Genomic DNA, 24,382 nt, shown 5'->3' on the forward strand with positions numbered 1-24,382 from the left:
TTTCCCTGACATGTTTGAAGGATATCCATGTACTTTAAAGATACCATGAACTAATGGGTCCTTTTTTCAAATCACCATAGCAATGGTAGATTTGGACCTGCTGGACCTGATAGGAAATAGGTAGCTGCTGTTCTCATTCAATGGGTAGATTTGATTTTTGGGTTAGTATTTAGAATTTTTGTTTGTTTTTGTTTTGGACCATCAGGTGCAAATCTAGCTTAATGTCAGAGTCTAATCTAATTGTTTGTATCCTTTTACAACCTACAATTATGTACATGTACTTTTTTTTGGTCTGATATAAAAGTTAGTGCAAAAAGGGTCAATGCAGATATATGCACTACCCTCTGTAGCGCCATGCTTTTGGATGCCAAGCTGTTGCCATACCAAGCGGTGATGCCAGCCAGTCAATATGCTCTCAATGGTGCAGCTGTAGAACTTTTGAAGGATCTGAGGGTGCATACCAAATCTTTTCAACCTCCTGAGTGGGAAGAGGCATTGTCGTGTCCTCTTCACGACTGTGTTGGTGTGTGTGGACCATGATAGATCCTTAGTGATGTGGACACCGAGGAGCTTGAAGCTCTCAACTCGCTCCACTACAGCCCTGTCAATGGGAATGGGGGTGTGCTTGGCCCTCCGTTTCCTGTAGTTCACAATCAGATTCTTTGTCTTGCTGATGTTGTTGTCCTGGCACCACACTGCCAGGTCTCTGACCTCCTCCCTATAGGCTGTCGTCGGTGATCAGGCCTACCACTGTTGTGTTGTCTGCAAATTGAAAGATGGTGTTGGAGTCGTGCGCGACCATGCAGTCTTGGGTGCACTTGGAGTACTGGAGGGAACTAATCACGCACCCCTGAGGGGCTCTGTGTTGAGGGTCAGCGTGGCGGATGTGTTGTTGCCTACACTCACCACCTGGGGTGCGGCCCATCAGGATGTCCAAGATCCAGTTGCAGAGGGAGGTGTTCAGTCCCAGGGTCCTTAGTGATGAGCTTGGAGGGCATTATGGTGATGAACACTGAGCTACACTCAGTGGTCAGATGGTCGTGCAATTGTGGTGGGAACCATGTTCCTGAGTTTCAGGAGTGCCCTGTAAGAGTGAAGGAGGTCGATGTAGCAAGAATCAGGGCTCTGTCCAGCAAGTGTCCTATTCAGAGACAGTGGAAATTACTGAAGGAGCGAGTGGAAATGAGGACAAAATGTTTTTTTTTCACCCATTCCCTGTTTTCTTTTCTGCATTAAAGTGACCTAGTTTTCACCCCGCCCCCCCCACCCACCCAGTAGGTGGCGGCATGCACCTCTAACATTTGTTTGTGGACCGCCATAATACCATGAAAAAGAAAAAGGGCGCATGGCAGCAGCGGGCAGCAACCAAAATGGTTGTGATAATTGTTGGATTGAAATGGTGCAACCAAGAGTAGTAATGTGTTTGGAGTTTTGTGTAGTTTAAGGTCTGGAAAGTCAGAACGTAAGGATATACAGTTAGAAAGAATGATGCTGTTGTTGGGGTTACAAATAAATGGTATTGAAATTCAGTTCTGTTGGATTCTGGCTCATACAGAAGTTTAGTAGATATAATAGCAAAAAGAGCAGTAAAAAATGATATTGTGGATATACAGGTGCAGTTAGGTAAAGGGGAAATTAAAACATTGATTCAGAAAAATGGGTTTGATTGCTGGCAGAGACAATGGGATGAAAGTAGTAATGGCAGACAGTTTTATAGTACAAGGATATCTGTACGGGACATCGTGGCATATAATAGGAACAAAAGGGAGGAAGTTATGTTGTGTGGGATGAGATTAGGGCATACAGGATTGAATTGATAATGGCTGTATGGTAAGAGGAAACAGTTGAATATGTATTATTATTTTATGAAATGTATGATGTGGAAAGGAACGTTTTTTTGACAGGGCCAGAATGCACCTGTCAGTTGGTTGTGATTCGCCAATAAAACTTGAAGAAGAAAAAGTTGCAGAGGGCAGCTTGAAACTGAATTTCCTGAAGTCATCAATGTCGGAGGACTGGGGTTGGAATGGCGAGAAGAAGCGAGGCAGAAAGAAGGGTGCAAGGTGAAAACCCCAACCTACTGTGAAATACAAGCCCGAGTACTTTCTCCTTTGGATCAAGTACAGGAGAAAAAAATGCATGTTATGTGCCTGAAAACCCTGAGTAGTCTTGCTGGGGATCAGAAATGTCCTGTGTGAGTGAGACAGATTGACAATATGAAACAAAGCGTCTCGTCTGCCGGAAAACCACAAGAAGAAGAAGGTCGATTTGCGTCGAAGCTGCGCAATAAGTAGCAGCTTGAACACTTCTGTTTTGCACGCATCTATCCATGAATGGCATTAGAGACCCAAAAAGGAAATGCTAGCAATTGCTAATGTTATTGGATAGAAATAGCTATTTTGGTGGAGGAAAGAAACCATGGGGTATTGACTAAATCGATTGCATGATATTAAATGTAACGGTAAACTACAATTAGCTTAACGTTTACATTAAAATTCTGTTAAAACGACCTGCTGAGGCCTTGTTAGCTACGAGTCAATCAATCCTCGGCCTGTTTGAAACATTACCCTGCAGTGTGGCTCGACTTGACTTGAGCCTCGCTAGCCTTTGGCAAGCCAGTTGTTTTTAAATTCAATTTTAAAGCTAGCAATGAAGTTGGTCCAATTTTAAATGGTTGTCCACAATTTAATTGTTCTCATGCAATACGTCTCATATACTTTCCTGGCCAACCAATTGTAGCTAGCTATCGTGAGCTTGGAAAGTGGGTCGTGGGTGCAGCTGTAGCTAGTTAGCCATATCTGTATTTACCCGCTACTTATGCGAACAAGCTGCTGCAGAAACATCGATAATGTCTTTGGTAGCGTATGCTAGCAGTGATGACAGTGATTCAGAAACATCTAGTTCCATCATCCCGGGGAGCAAACCCGGGGGGCTTTTCGCACGCCTTCCATTCCCAAAAATATCTGCCTCAGAGGCACTAGGAAACGTGCGACCAAGCAAAGGGGCAACACACGCATCATCACGGAACACTGTGTCAAGCGATGGCGACGAGGACTCCGTTACCCGTTCTCATGCATTTAAAGGAGGCTTGCTTTTCGACTTACCTAAGCCGAAGAAGCGAACAGAGCCTGTCAAAATCACTATACCTGAGATAAAAAGAGGGGATGTAAGTAACAGGACCACAGGTTCATACCTAGGCTACATTTTAAACATTCAATTACAGACCTTGTTTGCTTGTTTTTAAATGGATTCAAAGTGGATATTTCAACATGATTCTATGTCTTGTCAACAGTCTGACTCTGATGAAGATGAACCAAGGAGAAAGAAATCCCTGCCCCAGGTAACCTGACTTGCACTTGCATTTTAGATCAAGGACATAGGCCTTTCCAACCATACATATTATGATCTGACCCCTGATCTAAGTCACCACTAGCTGGCCTCCGCCCACTAGACAACCCTGAAACTAAGTCACTGTTCTAGCCAGCTACCACCCGGTACTCTACCCTGCAACCTAGAGACTACTGCCCTATGTACATAGTCATGAACAATGGTCACTTTAATTATGTTTGCATGTTGGTTCACTCACTTTATGTATATACTGTATTCTATAAAATAACTTTTTATTTATTGCTACTGTAGGTATTACTGCACTGTTGGAACAGGAAACATAAGCATTTCGCTGCACCTGCGACAACATCTGTAAATCTGTGTACGAAAAACTTTGATTCGAAGACATGCTTTCTCATTGTCTTTCAACCTATCTCTCTCTTAGGGCCCTGGCACTGGCCTTTCCTCCCTCCTGCCTCAGCCCAAAAATGTGGTTGTGAAGGAGATGCAGAGGGCCCTAGTGCCTCACACCCTCACCAAGCGGCCGGAGCCAAAGAAAACCACAAAGCCCTCTTTAGGGTCCTCCCAGGGCCACGCCAGTGCTAGCGCATCTCCCTCCGCCATCAAAGCAGCAGCCAAGTCGGCTGCCCTGCAGCTAGCGAGGCAGATAGCTGCTGATGAAAGTGACGAGGAACTGGCCCCAGAGAACTACTTCTCCCTGGGAGAGAGCTCCAAACCTCTCCCCGCTGTGATCCCCAGCCTGAACCCAGAGCCTGTCCCCACCTCAGGCCTACTACCCGCTCCTGCAAGCATACAGCGTGGTACCTTCCAGTCAGACGCTCCTCTGGACTTTAGTGCGAACCAAGAGGGAGCTTGGGGAGGTCAACAGCTAGGGGCGTACCAACAGCCCTCGGCAGAGCCTCAGGTACTGAGAAAATGCTGTGTTAATAGATATAGCTTTCTTTCTCTCTATATGGATGGACACACAAACTTTATTGCTTTGCAAAGCATTATATAAAGAAATGTTGCCAATACACCAAAATTAACTACAATAATACTCAACTTCCACAATATACCAAATACAATAGACCCGCTGTGCATTACCTACTTAAATCTCCAACTACAACTTATTTTAGAAGAGAGCAAATGATCTATAGCAGTCTCTTACCAAGCTGATATACAGGTTCAAACATCAGATATACTCTGCCCAGAATGGATCCTTATTGACCCCTACGAGTTGCTCTTGCAGACAACAGTTCGCTGTAAAATCTCTCTTGTTTTCATCCATTGAGACACATCAGGATAGCGTAATGCTTTTGTCATGTTGCGTTGATACAGGCTAACAAAAACATTCTCCTGTTGGATAGGGCTACTACAACGAGGCTTACTACCAGGATCCTGAGTCTGACCCAGCGTTGCCTGAGCCAGAGCAAACTGGTTCCTCCGCCCTGTTTGATGATGAAGCGGTATGAAGGTTTCCTGACTTGACAATGGTTTATTGGCTTGGTTTGGTGTATTGGTTTATTGATCAGGAATGTTCTTCTCCCCCCCCCCCCCCCCCCCCCCCCGATTAATCAGGAAGTCCTGCTTGTCTGACATCATCCTCTATATCACTGAAATTGATTTGTTTTATATTGTCCTGATCATATCTTTAATTGTCGGCATAGTTCATACATTGTATGAAGAGGTTACTGCTTCAAGATATAGAAGAGTATATAATGTTTTCTGGCTGCAGTTCATGAGGCTGCAGGGGAAGAGGAACAGGGGCAAGGAAGAGGTGAAGTTCCTGGAGATCAAGGGAGATGACCAGCTGAGTGGCAACCAGCAGTGGATGACCAAGAGCATGACTGAGGAGAAGCAGGAGCGCAAGTCCTTCAGCAAGGTGAGGGAGATTTGCACAGGAGCTGTTCTGATATTGCTTACACTTGTCCACTCCTTCCAGATCTGTGAACATATAAAGGGTTGTTAGGGGCTAGGCGTTGAATTGGAAACTGGATCGTAGTAGTGATGATGGGGTAGGGGAATATTAGGCAATAGTGGAACGAGAGCTGTGGAGTTGGTGGGGCAGGACTTTTTCCATGTGGCCTAGGTGAGGATTTTGTCATCTGTTCTCAACCTTGTTTGGCCTGACCCCCTGACCTCTTTCCTCTATAGAAAAAGGGAGACCAACCCACAGGGCAACAGCGACGCAAGCACCAGATCACATACCTCATCCACCAGGTGAGTACATATACATTGCTAGATCGTGTTACAGTACTGTCTTGGAATCTAACACCAAGGTCCCATTCAGTAGACACAAATGGGAGAAAAATAAATCAAATGTGTTCCCACTGGACAAGTTGGACCAGTTTGGCACCAACTGACCATGACTTGGCACACCTATCACTTGCAATTTTTTTAAACACTCAACATGCATGATTATTGGCCTCACATCAACATACCTAAATTTAACCAGATATGGGATGTTTACAAACATGTGTCAGTTTGAGCGAACTTCTAATTCTTATCACCTATAGGCAAAGGAGCGAGAGCTGGAGCTGAAGAACAGCTGGGCCGACAACAAGCTGACTCGCCGGCAAACACAGGCAAAATACGGCTTCTAAGAACCGTAACAGGTGGCTTGGTGGCATGCATAGCCCTCCCCCTGAAGATTAGAGTAGTACAGTCCACAAGGTTCCCTCAACAACATGGGTCATACATTACCCTTGCAGTGGGGGAGGGGTTACACACCTCATAGACCCATCCTTGGAGATGCTAGCACTGACTTTCCTTTTTGTTCACCCTTATTTGTTGGCCTCCCTGGATTTGTGATACTTAAAACATTTCTGATTTAAACCATCATTTTGGTGGGACTATTTTATATTATGTTGGTTCTTGGCTGCATAGGAAATCACATGGTTAAGACACAATATGGTTTCCTGGGAAATACCCTTTAAATGCAATTTCATGTGGTGGTATTTTTCATATTACACCTTGAACCACCAATGATCAATAGTCTGAGAATCAGAGGAACGTTTCCCATGTGGTGTTGATATTTTCTTCATCTTGTATGTTTCCAAGGGTGGGACAGTGACCTGTTCTTAAATCATGTCAATCCAACCCTAAGCTTTCCCTGGGTTTTTAGATGTTAGAAAACACATTTGGTGGTCTGGTTGGAATTGCCCTGTGGTGGCGACGCTTCAACCTGACCAGTTTGGAATATGTCTCTATTGGATTTTGGGGGAGAGTTGGTATCTTTTTAAAGGAGCCAGAAACTCCTACTGTCATCTGTGAATAAACATGATCATATACAGTGATGACAGAGAGACTTATTGAAATTGTACACTTAACAAAAATATGAACATAACAATTTAAAATATTTTACTGAGTTTATTCATATAAGGAAATCAGTCAATTGAAATATATGAATTAGGACCTAATCTATGGATTTCACATGACTAGGAATACAGATATGCATCTGTTGGTCACAGATAGGTAGGGGCGTGGGTCAGAAAACCAGTCAGTATCTGGTGTGACCACGATTTGCCTCATGCAGTGCAACACACCCTTTGCATCGAGTTGATCAGAATGTTAATTGTGGAATGTTGTCCCACTCCTCTCCGATGGCTGTGAGAAGTTGCTGGATATCGGCTGGAACTGAAACACGCTGTCATACACCTTGATCCAGAGCATCCCAAACATGCTCAATGGGTGACATGTCTGGTGAGTATGCAGGCCAAAAAAACGGAGACATTTTCAGTTTCTGGGAATTGTGTACAGATCATTGCGACGTGGCCAGGCATTATGTATGAGGTGATGGCGGCTGAATAATGGCACGACAATGGGCCTCAGGATCTTGTCATGGTATCTCTGTGCAGTCAAATTGCCATCGATAAAATGCAATTGTGTTTGTAGCTTATGCCTGCCCGTACCAGAACTCCACCGCCACCATAGGGTACTCTGTTCACAACGTTGACATAAGCGACCCACTCGCCTAAACATTGCCATACACGCGGTCTGCCATCTGCCCGATACATTTGAAACCAGGATTAATCCATGAAGAGCACACTTTTCTTGTGTGCTAGTGTCCATTGAAGTTGAGCATTTGCCTACTGAAGTCGGTTACGACGCCAAACTTCAGTCAGGCCAAGACCTTGGTGAGGGCAACGAGCACGCAGATGAGCTTCCCGGAGACCGTTTGTGCAGAAATTCTTTGTGTAAACCCACAGTTTCCTCAGCTGTCCAGGTGGCTGGTCTCAGACGATACCGCAGATGAAGAAGCCAGATGTGGATGTCCTGGGCTGGCATGGTTACACGTGGTCTGCTGCTGTGAGGCCGGTTGGACGTACTGCCACATTCTTTCAAATTACTTTGAAGGTGGCTTATGGTATAGAAATTAACATAAAATTCTCTGGCAACAGTTCTGGTGTACATTCCTGTAGTCAGCATGCTAATTGCACGCTCCCTCAACTTGAGACATCTGTAGCATTGTATGACAAAACTTCACATTTTAAAGTGGCCTTTTATTGTCCCTAGCACAAGGTGCACCTGTGTAATCATGCTGTTTAATCAGAATCTTGATATGCCACACCTGTCAGGTGGATGGATTGCTTTGGACAAGGGGAAATGGTCACTAACAGGGATGTAAACAAATTTGTGCACAAAATTTGAGAAGCTTTTTGTGCATGTGGGAAATTTTTGGGATCTTTTATTTCAGTTTATGAAACATGGGACCAACACTTTACATGTTGCGTTTATATTCCTTGTTCATTATAGTAATGAGCTGTGCAATTTGAATAAAATAAAACTGCCATTGTTTCTCAAGCTGTGGAAAATGTTTGAGGATGTTGCGTTCTCTTCAGAGGTTGCGTGATGTAACATTTGATCTGTAATGCATTTTACCATCCCAGCTAGCTAAACAGGTTTTTAAATGGCTTTGCTGGCCAGGCCTCAACATTTAGTGATTAATTGGTCATCCATATTTCTGAAGGGTACACTGTGCACATTCTTCTGGTTTTGTTGTAGCTCGATATGGTGATATACGGGGACCGCATCAATTCTGGATCTAAAGACATACGGTATGTGTAAGAAATATGCTAATAGCTACGTATAGCAATTTGATAGATAAAGGTGCATTCATTGCTTACACATATCCAATCCACTCAGATCTTCAAGGGTGAGAATTAAGGGAAATGGAGCATGGAGTGGCAGTTTCCTTAATTAATCCCTTTTTTTTTTTTTTATCTGAAAAACGAACACAGTCCAACAATCAGGATTCTACCTTACGTGATAAATAAACTAACTCATAAGTGTTTTGTACATCGACACTCCTAAGTCAAAGCAAAATATATCACAATTTAATCATCATGTTCACAAGTTGACATTGGCAGAGACAAAGCCAGGTGCCGTGAAAAGCACCCCATTGAGGGCAGTGGAAAAGCAGACCGACTGCTAGATTTCTAAAGGTGTTACAGTTAACTACTTTCGGCACTCGGCTCCTGCAAAGGTCTGTGCTTTGTCAAGCTCCTTAGGAGGTATTTCGATACTGTATATCAATGAAGAGATGTGAGAAATACCTTTTTGTTTTACCCTATACTTTGTTACAAGTTTTGTGCTGTTAAAATCACATATTTAAGTTCCTGACCATTTTTGTCAGATTTGATACATATTGTGCAATATCCTGTCCACCAATATCTCAGCTCTTAACATTGCCTAAAGAGAAACTGAAATAAATCAGTCGATGGTATTGACACCTGGAAACCAAGACCAAGTTAAAGGCTCCATCACAGGCATTTGCACAGTAACTACTCTTCATATCAACTTGCAGTGAAAGTGACATGCATCACATGCATATGAAAATAATGAAATGACAAAATGAAAGAGTAGAATACAATGTACAACCATGAGTTTGTCATTAAATAACTACTTCTTCCACTTTCAAAACAGATCCAAATAATTGATTTACTGTTATTGCCAGGAGTCAAACAGAGTAAACTGTTCTGTGAGTATCTAGTAATGACATTAAGTGCTCAAACGCGGGGTTCTTTGCCTTTTTTCTGGTTCTCTGTGGGTGGAACTGCTTTTTTCTTTTCTTAGTCACCTCTGGTGTGGCAGCCACCTCTGGGGTAGCCTCAGCCACTGGGGCAGCCTCTGGGAGCTGTAGCTGCCACCTCGGGCACGGCAACTTTTGGAGCCGCAACTGCAATCACCTTTGAAATGCTAGCCTCTGTAACTGCGACTGCTACATCCTCTGAAACGGCAGACTGGAACTGCAGCTGCAACAGCCTCTGAAACGACAGCCTCAGGAACACACAAAAAATAAAAGGTTCCTGGAATACCCTTTAGGGGTTCTTCTTCAAATTGAAACTGTAGAGCAACCCCTATAAATTCTTTGAAGAATCTATCTTTATGTACATATTCTTTATCCCTTTACACTTGTGTGTATAAGGTAGTAGTTTTGGAATTGTTAGGTTAGATTACTCGTTGGTTATTACTGCATTGTCGGAACTAGAAGCACAAGCATTTCGCTACGCTCGCATTAACATCTGCTAACCATGTGTATGTGACAAATACATTTGATTGGTTCTTATAGCCTACATATTCTTACCTATGTTGATTGATAGCCATTGAATTGTGTCCATTTTCTGTTTTTAGAAAGATTTGCACAAATATGAAAATATAGATCTTATCACCATAAAACAATATTAATTTAGATCATATAAAGGACAAACGTTACCTTAAATTGAGATCTTTAAATGTTTCAGATAAGGGTCTGCACCTGCTGTCCTTTCTAATTCAAATCCAAATGTTTCAGTTGGGCAGTTAGGTTCCTGCAAGAACCCCCACCAACTAAGGAGGTTCCTCGATGAACACCACCTCCTATGGTGTTCTTGGAAGAACCTTTTGAGGGCAATTTTCACTGCCAAGAACCCTAAGGTTCTTCAAAGAACTTTGAGGACCTTAGAAGAACCTTTGTTGAACCCCTAATATTTAGAGTGCAGCTGTCTCAGAAATGGCATCCTCTGGAAATGTGGCTGCAATAACGTCTCAAACGCCTGCCTCTGGAACAGTAGTTGCCTCTGGAACTGCAGCTGCCTCTGAAACTACGGCCTCTTGTACCACAACTGCCTCTTTCTGCTTTTGCTTTTTCAACAGTTTGAGTCGACTCGCTGTGCGGTCTTCAAAGGGCACAACCGAAATGGGAATCAGCACAGTGTCTATACCGTTAACCTGGGGAGAAAAGGCAAATTAACACTACTGAAACGGGCACGCAGCGCATGTGTACTGGGGCCCCCAACCCCCCCAGAGGTCGAGGAACCTCCCGATACCATAGGAACACGTCATGGCAAAATGTGTAGAATTGCAGGCAATTCACTTTAAAATGGCAAATTCTCTCCACCTCATGACAAAACGTATAGAATAGCAAAACATGTTGCTTTAAAAATGCTCATTTCTCTCAGCCTCATGGCAAAATGTCTAGAATAGCATAAGATTAGCTATAAAACTGCACCGTTTCCTCTGTGCTCCATGGCTAAATGTGTATAATTTCTGCAAGTTAGTTTCCAAAAATTCCGGGTGGGGGGGCCCTTGACCCCTTGACTTTATCCACATTTTGTTACGTTACAGCGTTATTTTAAAATTGATTTAATCGTTTTTTTCCCCACATCAATCTACACAAAATATCCCATAATGTCAAAGCAAAAACAGTTTTAGAATTATTTTTTAAATGTATTTAAAAAAAAAAATGGAAATATCACATTTACAGCCATGAGCTGCCCAGTGACACAAGCCTACCAGACGAGCTAAATTACTTCTACGCTTCGAGGCAAGCAACACTGAAGCATGCATGAGAGCACCAGCTGTTCCGGACATCTCCGATGTGAGTAAGATCTTTAAACAGGTCAACATTTACAAGGCCGCAGGGCCAAACAGAATACCAGGACGTGTACTCCGAGCATGCGCTGCCCAACTGCCAAGTGTATTCACTGACATTTTCAACCTGTCCCTGACCGAGTCTGTAATACCAACATGTTTCAAGCAGACCACCATAGTCTCTGTGACCAAGAACACCAAGGTAACCTGTAACCTGAATACATGACTGCCGACCTGTAGCACTCAAGTCTGTAGTCATGAAGTGCTTTGAAAGGCTGGTCATGGTTCACATCAACACCATTATCCCAGAAACCCTAGACCCACTCGAATTTGCATACCGTCCTAAAAGATCCACAGATGACGCAATCTCTATTGCACTCAACACTGCCCTTTCCCACCTATACAAAATGAACACCTACGTGAGAATGCTATTCATTGACTACAGCTCAGCGTTCAACACCATAGTGCCCTCAAAGCTCATCACTAAGCTAAGGACCATGGGAATAAACATCTCCCTCTGCAACTGTACCCTGGACTTCCTGACGGGCCGCCCCCAGGTGGTAAGGGTAGGTAACAACACATATGCCACGCTGATCCTCAACACGGGGGCCCCGCAGGGGTGCGTGCTCAGTCCTCTCCTGTACTCCCTGTTCACCCATGACTGCATGACTCCAACACCATCATTAAGTTTTCTGATGACACAACAGTGGTAGGCCTGATCAACAAGAACGATGAGACAGCCTATAGGGAGGAGGTCAGAGACCTGGCAGTGTGGTGCCAGCATAACAAACTCTCCCTCAACGCGATCAAGACAAACGAGATGATTGTGGACTACAGGAAAAGGAGGGCCAAGCACGCCCCCATTCTCATCGACGGCCTGTAGTGGAGCATGGTGAGAGCTTCAAGTTCCTTAGTGTCCCCATCACCAATGAACGGTCATGGTCCAAGCACACCAAGACATTCGTACAGAGAGCACAACAACGCCTATTCCTCCTCAGGATACTGAAAAGATTTGGCATTGGTCCTCAGATCCTCAAACGTTCTACAGCTGTACCATTGAGAACATCCTTACCAGTTGCGTCACTGCCTGTATGGCAACTGCTCAGCCTCCGACCGCAAGGCACTACAGAGGGTAGAACGTACGGCCCAGTACATCACTGGAGCCAAGCTTCAAGACTCCAGCCACCCTAGTCATAGACTGTTCTCTCTGCTACCAAATGGCAAGCGGTACCCGGAGCGTCAAGCCTAGGTCCAAAAGACTTCTTAAAACAGCTTCTACCCTCAAGCCATAAGACTCCTGAACAGCTAACTGGACTATTTGCATTGAATTTACCACAGGGGACCCCAATCAAGTTGTAGAAACATCTCAAGGATGACCAATAGAAACAGCATTCACCTGAGCTCAATTTCAAGTCTCATAGCAAAGGGTCTGAGTACTTATGTAAATAAGGTATTTCTGTTCTTATTTTTATTACATTTGCAAACATTTCTAAAAACCTGTTTTCACTTTGTCATTATGGGCTATTGTGTGTAGATTGATGGGTACAGTTTTTCTTTTAAACAATTTTAGAATAAGGCTGTAAGGTATTTTTTTTGTTGAAAAAGTCAAGTGGTCTAAATACTGTTGCATCGTATATCTTTATATCTATAAATAGCATAGTAATGTTTTTGGTCAAACTAAGGTTGGTGTTCATTTGCTTATTTATAACGATAAAAGCCAAGGTTTCAGTGTGGGAAAGTTATTGTCATCATTCTTTCAACAGCTGTTTTCTTTCAAAATCTCCATTCAGTCAATTCAAGTCCAATTTATTTCTACTGACAATTTTGAATAGCCTGTCCAATCATACTTACATTGTGTCATTGTTGTGACTGAAACACTGCTGGGTTTGAAAGTGGTTAATATTTTAATGACATCACTTTCAAACAGATACCATATGTCTTTTCCCTTTTGAGTTCATGTTTTGTGGTGTGGCATTCTTCCCAAATGTGCCTGTTTTCTTTGAGCATCAGCACTTAAAGTAAATGTTCACTACAAAATCAAAGTTTATCAGACATTTTTAGATGGAGATGAGTCCATGTCCATCTGTTGTATAGGTCCCACTATGAATGAGAAAATAGAGGTGCGACTCGTCCATGAACACCTGCTCGGAGTACACGTCCTGGTAATCCGTCTGGCCCTGCGGCCTTGTGAATGTTGGCTACGGAGAGCCCGCTTGGTGGAACGTCAAAAGACAACTACTTTGTTAAATGGCAAGGCATAGTGAAAACAAGCATGCAATATGCAAACTGGACTCACAGTTCTTATGTAGTCCCAGCCATTTTCATTTGATTGTATCTATGTTGATTGTATGGTAGCAGGCTTGGTAGATAAGGGACCTCTCTCTAAGTTGAAGTTCATTTGAAGGAGGGGAGCGGCGGGGAAATCCATGGTGCTGATTCCCGAAGTGCCTGCTCTGCCCTATCTGTGCCGTCAGGTAGTCATACAGGTGGGCGTTGATTCGCTGGGCTTCGCTGCAGTAGGTGAGGAAGATATGGGCCTTGTTGCACACAGGGGCAGCTTCCAGATGTTCATGCACACTTTGCCATTTCTCAGCCACATGCAGGACGGTGGGGACCTGGGGGGACAAGTATATGAGACTCAATACATTTTCCTAGCAACAATTTCATTTTCAAAAATGACTGTCTCCTTACCTTCCAGTTGTCTGCAATGTCCAGGCCCATTCCGAGGTCAGGTCCGCCAAAGTCCTGCAGGACAATGAGCTTCCCTCTGTTCTGTCCCACAGTGGGCATGAACCGACTGTTCCACAGCAGGTCCCAGTCGGCGTAGAGGTGGATGTAGCTGACTACCGCCCCGTAGATGTCGAAGGTATCACTGAACTCCTCCTTGAGCCGCACCAGCGGGGTACTCCCTTAGGAAGTCGGCCACGCCCTCCAGCACGTCACGAAGTGCGCTCACAGATAAGACACGCCGTGGTGGATGGTGAGGTTGCCACGCACATGGCGTACATGCACAACCAGGAAGCACACACCGGCCTGGAGCTGCGACTCCAGGCTCCAGGACTGGCACTCGGCCAAGGCGCCACTGTAGATGGCCATGGTGACCTCAGACAGCAGGCAGCTGTCCGGGAGGCCCGCCATCCAGGTGGGGTTGACAAACTCTGGGGCTGGAGTATGTCGTCGTACTCGGGCCTCTGGATGGCACTGTTGCTCAAGCAAACAGCCCTGGTAGATAATTAGTTTGGTGTCAAAGATCAATGCCTAATCCTGAAGTTAGCTAATTATACTCACAACTGACACTCACACCACTCTTACACTCCTTCTCTAGGGTTGTGTCTATATTCTCCTGAATGATGTCCTCTCCTTATATCCTTTACTTTATAACTACAGAAGGCTTAAATTGGCCTCTACTATATTGCTTTGTCCCCTCCAGTAATTTCAGATCAGTGCTAATGACATCGTCTCCTTAAACTATTCAAGACTATTGAGACACAACCCCTGACTACCTTTGAAACAAGATACTCACCACAAAAGGATCATCAGCTTGATAAACATCTTCCGCATCCTGGAAACACCTTTGGTGCTTGCCATATCTGATTCTTCAGTTATATAAATGGGGACTGAGTTTGGGGGTAAGAAAAGGAAGCACAAATGAATCTTTGTTTGGCGCTTTAGTTTTAGATTAGCAGCAATACAGGTACATTATCAATTTCAATTAATATATTCAATTGATATAAAATATGCTTGTGGACTGCAACTCAAAAGAAAAACACAAGTAAGAAATACATACAGAGTTTAAGTAATAATAAATTAGTAGAAACAGGAAAAGAAAAACAACCTCCCATCCCATGAAGGAATGTGCCTACCTGATTTAGGAAACACGGTGAACAGTTGGGAGTTGGGGTCAATTTAATCAGAATATGTTTCCTTGGTGTTCAATACAGTCTGTTTATATTTTTTTACTAGGCAAGTCAGTTAAGAACAAATTCTTATTTTCAATGTCGGCCTAGAAACAGTGGGTTAACTGCCTGTTCAGGGGCAGAACGACAGTTTTGTACCTTGTCAGCTCGGGGATTTGAACTTGCAACCTTCCGGTTACTAGTCCAACACTCTAACCACTAGGCTACCTTGCCGCCCCTGTGAAAAAACTTAAAACGTATAAATTGATGGTTTGGATTACAGGATACCAAGGTCATATTTTTCAATATTCTGTTCCATACACGCACGTACGCACGCACGCACGCACGCACGCACACACACACACACACACACACACACACACACACACACACACACACACACACACACACACACACACACACACACACACACACACAGGCATGCACACACACACTAGACACATACACAAACACAGACTGTACATGTACACACTTAAAGGCATGCACGCATGCATGCTCTTTAACGCAAGTGAACACAGATAGATAAATCAAAGTCTACCTTATTCATAACTACCCAGGCAACTGTGTAACCATAAACAGTGGTTTGAAATTCAATATACGATAGTGTTGGAATTACATATATTTTTGGTTGTATGTCGAGCAAGTTCATGTTTATCGTTCACTGTCTCGTCACGTTTTGGTACGATTGCTGTGCTTTGTATGATATGAAATGTGCCTTAGTGCCAAATAGAAATATATAATGTGAATTATAATGCCCTGCCAAATATGTTTATTTTCACATCACGATGGCAATGCTACGTCATTGGTGGCAGAAATGATTTCATAATTAAAGAGTAAAATAATGGAGCCATTGTTTGCTGTCATTGTACAATGAATATATATCAATATAGAGAAAATTAGAAAAGGGGGCAAGCAGACAGGTATGTTGTTATAAGCATTGATGAGCCTTTATCAATAAGGCTAATTATGTATCTTTATGTTTTCAACTGTAACACTTTTTGATTCGATTTCTTTTTACTAGAGAAGATATGTAGACACTGGTATGGTGCTGGAGGTAATGGATAATGAATATGAGGTTAAAAAGTGGTGACGTGCACCTTTTCTTATACCTATGTAGTAACCGTGTAATTACTACAGTGTTGTTGCATACTAACGTAGTGATTGCTTTGTAATGGCATACTAATGGACTGAGCAGTTTTTGTAATTACACATGTTTAAGGAGTAACAGTCCCGGTGTCTCAAAACAGCTTCATTTAATTTCTGTACAATTCTAATTAAATTACTGAAGTACAATGTACTTGTACTTTGTTGTTACTAGTGTAATAAGAGTTATACAGGTTTAAGGTATAAGATACATTTCATGCAAAGTGAGTAATAAAGGTTTACAATGTATTTCCAACCTGTGATCTCATAGGGCTGCTTGTTTTAGGACTCATCTTCTCCCTATTCCTAATATAGGACAGGACACTGGGAGTGTTCCAGCAGCCAGAGGGTTGCTGTCATTAATATCCTATGTGCTACCTACTGCCATTGTACCCTTGAGTAAGGCACCTAACCCCCAAAACTCATCCAGTGGGGCTGCTCTCGCTTTCTCTCTCTGTGTTTGTGTGTGTTTGTGTGTGTGTGTGTGTGTGTGTGTGTGTGTGTGTGTGTGTCTGTCAGCGGTGGGAAAAGTATCCAATTGTCATACAGTACTTGAGTCAAAGTAAAGATACCTTAATAAAAAATGACTTCATTAAAAGTGAAAGTCACCCAGTGAAATATTACTTGAGTAAAAGTCTAAGAGTATTTGTTTTTAAATATACTTAAGCAGCAAAAGTAAAGGTATTATCACGACTTGAAAGTTGTTTCCTCTCCTTGTTCGGGTGGTCGGCGTCACCGGTCTTCTAGCCATCATCGATCCACTTTTCATTTTCCATATGTTTTGTCTTGTCTTCCCACACACCTGGTTTCAATTCCATCATTACATTTTGTGTATTTAACCCTTGGTTCCCCCCATGTCCTTGTCCGGAATTGTTTATTGTAAATGCTTGTGCACGTTATACACAGTTTTGCTCTCCTGCGCCTGACTTCTCTGCTGCCAGTATGCACCCCTTACAGAATTCCGGACCAAACTTATGGAGTCAGCAGGAGCAGGTACCCCGGGTATAGGGGTGGAGGAGCGCTTCCGGGAGCATTCAGCAATGCTCCACCATCTTGGCACCGCCATGGACCGCGAAGTCCAGATATTGGACCGCTGGGAGAGACAGGGAGTTCTACCAGCGCCTCCACCAGCACAACCGGGGTCTCCACTACGCGCCCCTCCTTCTCCTGGTCCCAGTGGGATTCGTCTCTCCCTTCCCCAGGAATACAATGGCACGGCTGCCAACTGCCAGGGGGTCCTGTTGCAGCTCGACCTATACCTGGCAACCGTCCACCCGGCTCCTCCGGGCCGTGAGAGGGTGTCCGCCCTCTTCTCGTGCCTGGAGTGGGTCGACCACCCGTCCGAGGGTAGAGCGACGGGTGAACGCCTCTTCCATCTGAGGCAGTGGACGAGGAGCGCCCAGGAGTTTGCCCTGGAGTTTCGGACTCTGGCTGCCGGAGGGCCATTATCGCTGCAGTCTGTGCGAGGATGTCCGTCGGGAGTTGGCCTGCAGAGACACCACCCTCACATTCGACCAGCTGGTGGACCTGTCCATCCGGCTGGATAACCTGCTGGCTACCCGTGGACGTTCAGATCAGGGTCTGTTGGTTCCATCCCCCCGCGCCCCCTCTACGATACCCATGGAGCTGGGAGGGGCGGTGCGCAGGGAGACCAGAGGGGGTTCCGGCTCGTGCACCATCTGTGGCCGCAGAGGTCACACTGCCGGTCAGTGCCGGGTTGGTTCCTCTGGGTATCGAGGCAGCAGGCAGGGCACTCTGGCGTCACCCCAGATGAGTCTGCACCATTCTCAACCAGAGCCCTCTGTTGTACATATGTTTTTGTATGTAATTTTAGCTGAGTATTCCCCGCATTCCCAGCATAAGGTGCTCGTCGATTCAGGCGCGGCTGGATTTTATAGATAGATCGTTCGCCCATAGTTTAGGGATCCCCATTGTTCCCGTGGCTGTGCCTTTCCCGTTCACGCCTTACATAATCGACCATTAAGGTCAGGGTTGATTAGGGAGTGCACCGCTCCTCTGGGCGAGGTGACGCAGGGAGGTCACAAGGAGAGAATTAGTCTCTTCCTTATTGACTGTCCTGCATTTCCCATGGTGCTAGGCTTACCCTGGTTAGCTTGTCATGACCCCACTGTTTCTTGGCAACAGAGGGCTCTCCCTGGGTGGTCATGAGTGTGCTCGGGGAGGTGTTTAGGGGTTTCCGTTGGTGCTACTACGGTGGAAAGTCCAGACCAGGTGTGCATTCTCCACCGTGTGCATTCCCCCTTTAATATGCCGAATTTGGCTCTCGCCTTCTCCAAAAAGAATGCGACTCAATTACCACCCCATCAACGGGGCGATTGTGCGATAGATCTCCTGGTAGACTCTGCACTTCCCAGGAGTCACGTGTATCCCCTCTCACAGGCAGAGACGGAGGCTATGGAAACATATGTCTCCGAATCCCTGCAGTCAGGGGTACATTCGGTCCTCCACTTCACCCGCCTCCTTGAGTTTCTTTTTTGTGAAGAAGAAGGAGGGAGGCCTGCGCCCGTACTATCGAGGTCTGAACCAGATCACTGTGAGGTATAGTTACCCGCTACCGCTCATAGCCACAGCAATTGAGTCAATGCATGGGGCACGCTTCTTCACCAAACTAGAGGAGCGCTTACAATCTGGTGCGTATCCGGGAAGGAGACGAGTGGAAGACGGCTTTCAGTAACACCTCAGGGCACTATGAGTCATGCCGTACGGGTTGATGAATGCGCCATCAGTCTTCCAAGCCTTTGTAGAGAAGATTTTTAGGGACCTGCACGGGCAGGATGTAGTGGTGTATATTGATGACATTCTGATATACTCCACTACACGCGCCGAGTATCTGTCCCTGGTGCACAGGGTGCTTGGTCGCCTGTTGGAGCATGACTTGTACATCAAGGCTGAGAAATGCCTGTTCTTCCAGCAGTCCATCTCCTTCCTAGGGTACCGCATTTCCACCTCAGGGGTGGAGATGGAGAGTGACCGCATTTCAGCCATGCGTAATTGGCCGACTCCCACCACGGTAAAGGAGGTGCAGAGGTTCATAGGGTTTGCCAACTACTACCGGAGGTTTATCCGGGTTTTGGTCAGGTAGCGGCTCCCATTACCTCACTGCTGAAGGGGGGCCCAGTACGTTTGCAGTGGTCGGCTGAGGCGGACAGGACTTTTGGTTACCTGAGGGCTCTGTTTACCTCGGCTCCCGTGCTGGCCCATCCGGATCCCTCTTTGGCGTTCATAGTGGAGGTGGATGCGTCCGAGGCTGGGATAGGAGCTGTGCTCTCTCAGCCCTCGGGTACGCCACCGAAGCTCCGCCCCTGTCACTTCTTCTCGAAGATGCTCAGCCCTGCGGAGTGAAACTATAATGTGGGGGACCGGGAGCCATTGGCTTTCGTCAAGGCCTTGAAGGATGTGGAGACATTGGCTTGAGGGGGCTAAACACCCTTTTCTCATCTGGACTGACCACCGCAATCTGGAGTACATCTGGCCAGCGAGGAGACTGAACCTTCGCCAGGCAAGGTGGGCCATGTTTTTCCACCCATTTTGTGTTCACCCTTCCCTACAGAGGTACTGGTGGCCTACCTTGGCTAAGGACGTGAGGGTTTATGTTTCCTCCTACTCGGTGTGCGCCCAGTGCAAGGCTCCTAGGCACCTGCCCAGAGGGAAGCTACACCCCTTACCCGTTCCACAACTGCCTTGATCGCACATGTCGGTGGAATTTCTTACTGATCTCCCCCCTCACAGGGTAACACCGCAATCCTGGTCATTGTGGATTGGTTCTCTAAGTCCTGTCGTCTCCTCCCTCTGTCCGGTCTCCCTACGGCCCTACAGACTGCGGAGGCCATGTTTACACACGTCTTCCGGCACTACGGGGTGTCTGAGGATATAGTGTCTGATCGGGGTCCTCAGTTCACTTTGAGGTTCTGGAAGGCGTTCATGGAACATCTGGGGGTCTCGATCAGCCTTCACCCCGAAAGTAATGGGAAGGTGGAGAGAGTAAACCAGGATGTGGGCAGGACCGGCCGGGGGAGTGGGTGGCGTTCTTGCCCTGTACTGAGATGGCACAGAACTCGCTTCGCCACTCCTCCACTAACCTCTCTCCCTTCCAGTGCGTACTGGGGTATCAGCTGGTTCTGGCACCATGGCATCAGAGTCAGACCGAGGCTCCTGCGGTAGACGACTGGTTCAGCCTCTCGACCCGAAACCTGCCCCTCCGCCTGTCCTGCCGGAAGCTGGGTCTGCGGTTTGTTTGGCCATTTAAAGTCCTGAGAAGAGTGAACGAGATTTGTTATAGGCTTCCCCCCGATTACCGTATTAACCCCTCGTTCCATGTGACTCTCCTCAGGCCGGTGGTGGCTGGCCCGCTCCAGGATCTGAGGTGCGGGAGGTTCCTCCGCCCCCTCTGGACATCGAGGGGGCCCCGGCGTACTCCATTCTCTTCATACTGGATTCGAGGCGTCGGCCGAGGGGCCTTCAGTATCTCCTGGAGTGGGAGGGGCTGGGTTCCGGTCGAGGACGTGTCGGACCCTTCAGTGCTGCAGGAGTTCCACCGTCTTCGTCCGGATCGCCCTGCGCCTCGCCCTTTGGGTCGTCCCCGAGGCCGGTGTCGGCGCTGCTGGAGCCGTGCATCAAGGGGGGGGGGGGGGGGGGGGGGGTACTGTCACGACTTCCGCCGAAGTTGATCCTCTCCTTGTTCAGATGGCTTTCGGCGTCGATCAATTGTATTGATCGTTCTGTTTACGGTGATTTTCATTTTTAAACTGCCCCGTTGTAACACAGTTTTGCTCTCCTGCGCCTGACTTCTCTGCCGCCAGTACGCACCCCTTACAGGTATAAATCATTTCACATTCCTTATATTAAGCAAACCAGACAGCACAATTTTTTATTTTTTTCTATTTTTAATTTACGGATCCAACATTTACACACCAACACTCAGACATAATTTACAAACGAAGCATTTGTGTTTAGTGAGTCAACCAGATCATAGGTGAATTTGACCATTTTCCTGTTCCTGTCCTCAGACTCCTGGAGTGGGCCAGCCATTTAAAATGTAACAAGTATTTTTGATTGTCATGGAAAATGTATGGAGCAAAAAGTGCATTATTTTCTTTCGGAATGTAGTGGAGTAGTAGTAAAAGTTGTCAAAAATTGAAATATTAAAGTGCAGATATAAAAAAAAAACTACTTATGTAGTACTTGAAATTATGTTTACTTAAGTACTTTACTCTACTTGCGTGTGTGTGTGAGAGAGAGAGAGAGATAGAAAGTTGTGGTGTGTTGGTTGAGTACTGTGAAAGCAGAAAATAAAGAATTGCCATGCAAATATGAACATAGATATATTATATTCTGATGGATTCCCCCTACCCTTATTCCTACATTCCCTACAACACTATAAAACAATTATTGCTACTGAAGGTGTGGACGTATTTGATATACCGAAAACAATAGACACCCTGCCTGTCCTCTGTTTGGGTTACAACCATCAGCTGCATTTTCCTCTTCATCCAATCAGCACAGCCCGAACAAGAGTCATGTTTCCTCGTTCCTCTGTCCTTATATGGCAGAAAGTAGGCTGGGACTCCAGGAAAATGGTGGCTTGGAAATACTGACAGCTTGTGTGAAGAGAAGTATAACAACAGCTTGAATTCAGGTAAAAATAAGAAATGTAGTAATACATTTGGCTTTGTATTATCTTTTGGGGGTTTATCTGAAAAGGAACACTGTTTAGATATATTTAATTCAAAAGGGAAATCAGTGGTTCATGATACACGTTTGTAGTTGGAGATACAGGAAATGAATTTAGTTAGACCGAAATGAATGTGATTTACTAATGGCAAAAGGATCTCTGAATTGATGAAGATTGGCATGGGCCTTCATCATTTTGTTAATCTTTAGAAAAACTTGCACTGTAATAGGAGGTCAATGATCGTACTTAACGTACCCTAGAGACACCCACTGATCTTCCTGATTTTCTTTCTGCATTGCCGGCTTGGGCATGATGAGTAAGAGCTAAGCTATGAACTATGATTATAAATGTTTTGTGTGTTTGGCCACAGCCACACATATCAGTTGGTGTACGTACACAGGACATCAGCCACTCCCTTTAAACCAGTTACCCAAATGGATGTCTGTGTGGGGTTTTGAATTTAGAAGCATTCTATGCCCTGTATTTGAATGAAATACTCTACTTGATTAGAACTGATCGCTCATAGACATAAATATGAAAATGAAAAGTTTGATAATGAAATATGTTTCTCTTAGAAAAGCATTGTCTCGCTTACTCTTTCAAATAAGAAATAACAGTTCATCTTGGCTTCTAAATCTAAGTAATTAGTGACTTTTTGCCCTGGCCTATAGACTTGTTGCTTGCTACACAACTAGGGGCTTTATGAGTGGTGTCACTCAGGAGTATTACGACTGTAACTTGATACCTGAAGCTAAAAGACACAGTGACATAATGCATATGTAGAATGTAACTTGAACTAAGATGCCTGATTTTGCCTGCAGCATTAAAAGTAATAAGATTTGAATTCTACTGAAACATTGGTCAATCCCCCATCTACAAGAAAAACAGAAACAGTTCAGTTCATTGTCTACTCTTACAACAGCCTGACAGTGTCTGCTCTGTCTGCTCTGTCTGCTCTGTCTGTCTGTCTGTCTGTCTGTCTGTCTGTCTGTCTGTCTGTCTTGCTCACTGTTTGTCAGAGTCAGAAGCTCACAGCGATGGCTGATGCCGGGCAAATCAGAAAGACAGCGGTCAAGGTGCTGGGCTGCGTGGAGAAAGTATCCTCTTTCGCCTCGTCCATCAACCCCCTCTTCGGCATCGTCTCCTCCCTGGTGGGGGTGGTGCGCATAGGCCTGGTGGGAGATGAGGCGCACGCCCTGGACAAGGACTTCCAGGTGGTGCACGGCAAGCTGGAGAGCATCTCTGCGAAGAACCGCCAGTGCCTGCGGCAGATTCGTGTGGACGAGGTCAATGAGACATTTGGTAAGTACGAGGAGTACATCAAGCACCAGTACGCCGCCTTCAGCTCCATGGTGGCGTTGGTGAGGAAGGACCCAGAGGGAGCGCGGCGCCACATGGCCAACTTCGAGTGGGTCTATGAGAGGGACAAGAGCGACCTGAGCCTGGACGTGTACTACCGGGGAGTAATGGGCACCGGGTCGGTGTTCGGAAGGCCCCTGCTGAAGGTGTACCTGGAGCACTGCAACGGAGACCGCAGGGTCATGGAGCACTGGTGCTCCCAGGTGGGACACCTGTTCCACATCGGCCTGATCGCCCTCATGGCCTACACAGCGGTGACAGAGGACGACGAGGACGAGGTGCGAGAGAAGTGGACCAAGCGTGTGGAGGACATCCAAGCCAAGATGCAGGAGGTTTTGAGTCAGTGCAAAGAGTAGGAGAGGAGTCTTCCCTAAAGCTTGGGGAATGGGAGAGGTGGGGGCCCTGTCCAGAAATTACCCTTACTCCTGGGTGTTCCTACCCTGCTCTAATATATCTGATTCTACTAATCAGCTGCTGATCATGGGCCTAATTAGCTAAACCAGGTATGTTAGAGTAGGGATGGAATAAAAGCCTGCAGACCCAGTAGCTATTCAGTAAAAAGTCACCCCTGCTCTAACTCCTTTTTAGAACTGGATAGGTACAAGCAATATGGCTGTAGCTCCACCTTGCTCTATGAGAGGCAAGGTGGAATTTTTTGCCAAACATTTCTTAGACCTGTCCAATTTACTGTGATCAACACAAGTGCCAAGGGGTAGGGGCTAGGGGTTGATTCTTGACAGGGCCAACGATTTGAGGGGAGGTTAGGTGGGTGAGAAGTGGAGTTTGGTCGTTAAAACTGTGGAGAAGAGGTTCGTTCCCACTTTCTCAGCAACCAGACTCATTCAAGTGGACCAAGTAAAGCAAGGAAATCATGTATTATGAATAGATGGGAAACTAAATTCACAGTAAAAGCAATCAAATGTATTGTCATTTATTTGGGTCAACTGAACTCTGTTGCTGTGGCAATAGTTCCTAATTTGAACTTGTGATCATACAGCTGCCTTATATTAGCCTACCTGTCAATGCATTCTTTGACTGTCCGTTAATGTTTTATACACTGTCTTCAATAAACAAGTCTAAATTATGACCCATA

The 24,382-nt window shown here is 45.5% G+C and overlaps 2 protein-coding genes and 1 pseudogene across 2 annotated transcripts; 2 read left to right on the forward strand and 1 right to left on the reverse strand.

The window, feature by feature from the left end:
- Positions 1 to 1,984: 1,984 nt before the first annotated feature.
- LOC109907423 (proline rich mitotic checkpoint control factor) lies at positions 1,985 to 8,119 on the forward strand. The gene is made up of 7 exons (XM_020505382.2): positions 1,985 to 3,166; positions 3,293 to 3,340; positions 3,773 to 4,252; positions 4,695 to 4,793; positions 5,063 to 5,209; positions 5,482 to 5,547; positions 5,844 to 8,119. The coding sequence occupies exons 1-7, from the start codon at positions 2,849 to 2,851 to the stop codon at positions 5,928 to 5,930; spliced, it is 1,245 nt and encodes a 414-aa protein (XP_020360971.1). The 5' UTR covers positions 1,985 to 2,848; the 3' UTR covers positions 5,931 to 8,119.
- Positions 8,120 to 9,437: 1,318 nt separating this feature from the next.
- Positions 9,438 to 14,739, reverse strand: LOC109908683 (uncharacterized; annotated as a pseudogene).
- Positions 14,740 to 21,777: 7,038 nt separating this feature from the next.
- On the forward strand, positions 21,778 to 24,382 carry LOC109907425 (protein rapunzel-like). The gene is made up of 2 exons (XM_020505385.2): positions 21,778 to 21,894; positions 22,950 to 24,382. Exon 2 carries the CDS (start codon positions 22,968 to 22,970, stop codon positions 23,643 to 23,645), a length of 678 nt encoding a protein of 225 aa, XP_020360974.1. The 5' UTR covers positions 21,778 to 21,894; positions 22,950 to 22,967; the 3' UTR covers positions 23,646 to 24,382.

Source organism: Oncorhynchus kisutch, linkage group LG17, assembly GCF_002021735.2.
Source record: "Oncorhynchus kisutch isolate 150728-3 linkage group LG17, Okis_V2, whole genome shotgun sequence".
In the NCBI taxonomy this organism is placed as follows: Eukaryota; Metazoa; Chordata; class Actinopteri; order Salmoniformes; family Salmonidae; genus Oncorhynchus; species Oncorhynchus kisutch.

Excerpts from the sequence above, each read along its gene's own strand:
- LOC109907425 (XM_020505385.2), top strand. The coding sequence starts at position 22,968 with ATGGCTGATGCCGGGCAAATCAGAAAGACAGCGGTCAAGGTGCTGGGC.
- LOC109907423 (XM_020505382.2), top strand. The coding sequence starts at position 2,849 with ATGTCTTTGGTAGCGTATGCTAGCAGTGATGACAGTGATTCAGAAACA. Across the intron at positions 3,167-3,292 it reads CTGAGATAAAAAGAGGGGAT|TCTGACTCTGATGAAGATGA; the intron begins GTAAGTAACAGG and ends TCTTGTCAACAG. Across the intron at positions 4,253-4,694 it reads AGCCCTCGGCAGAGCCTCAG|GGCTACTACAACGAGGCTTA; the intron begins GTACTGAGAAAA and ends CCTGTTGGATAG.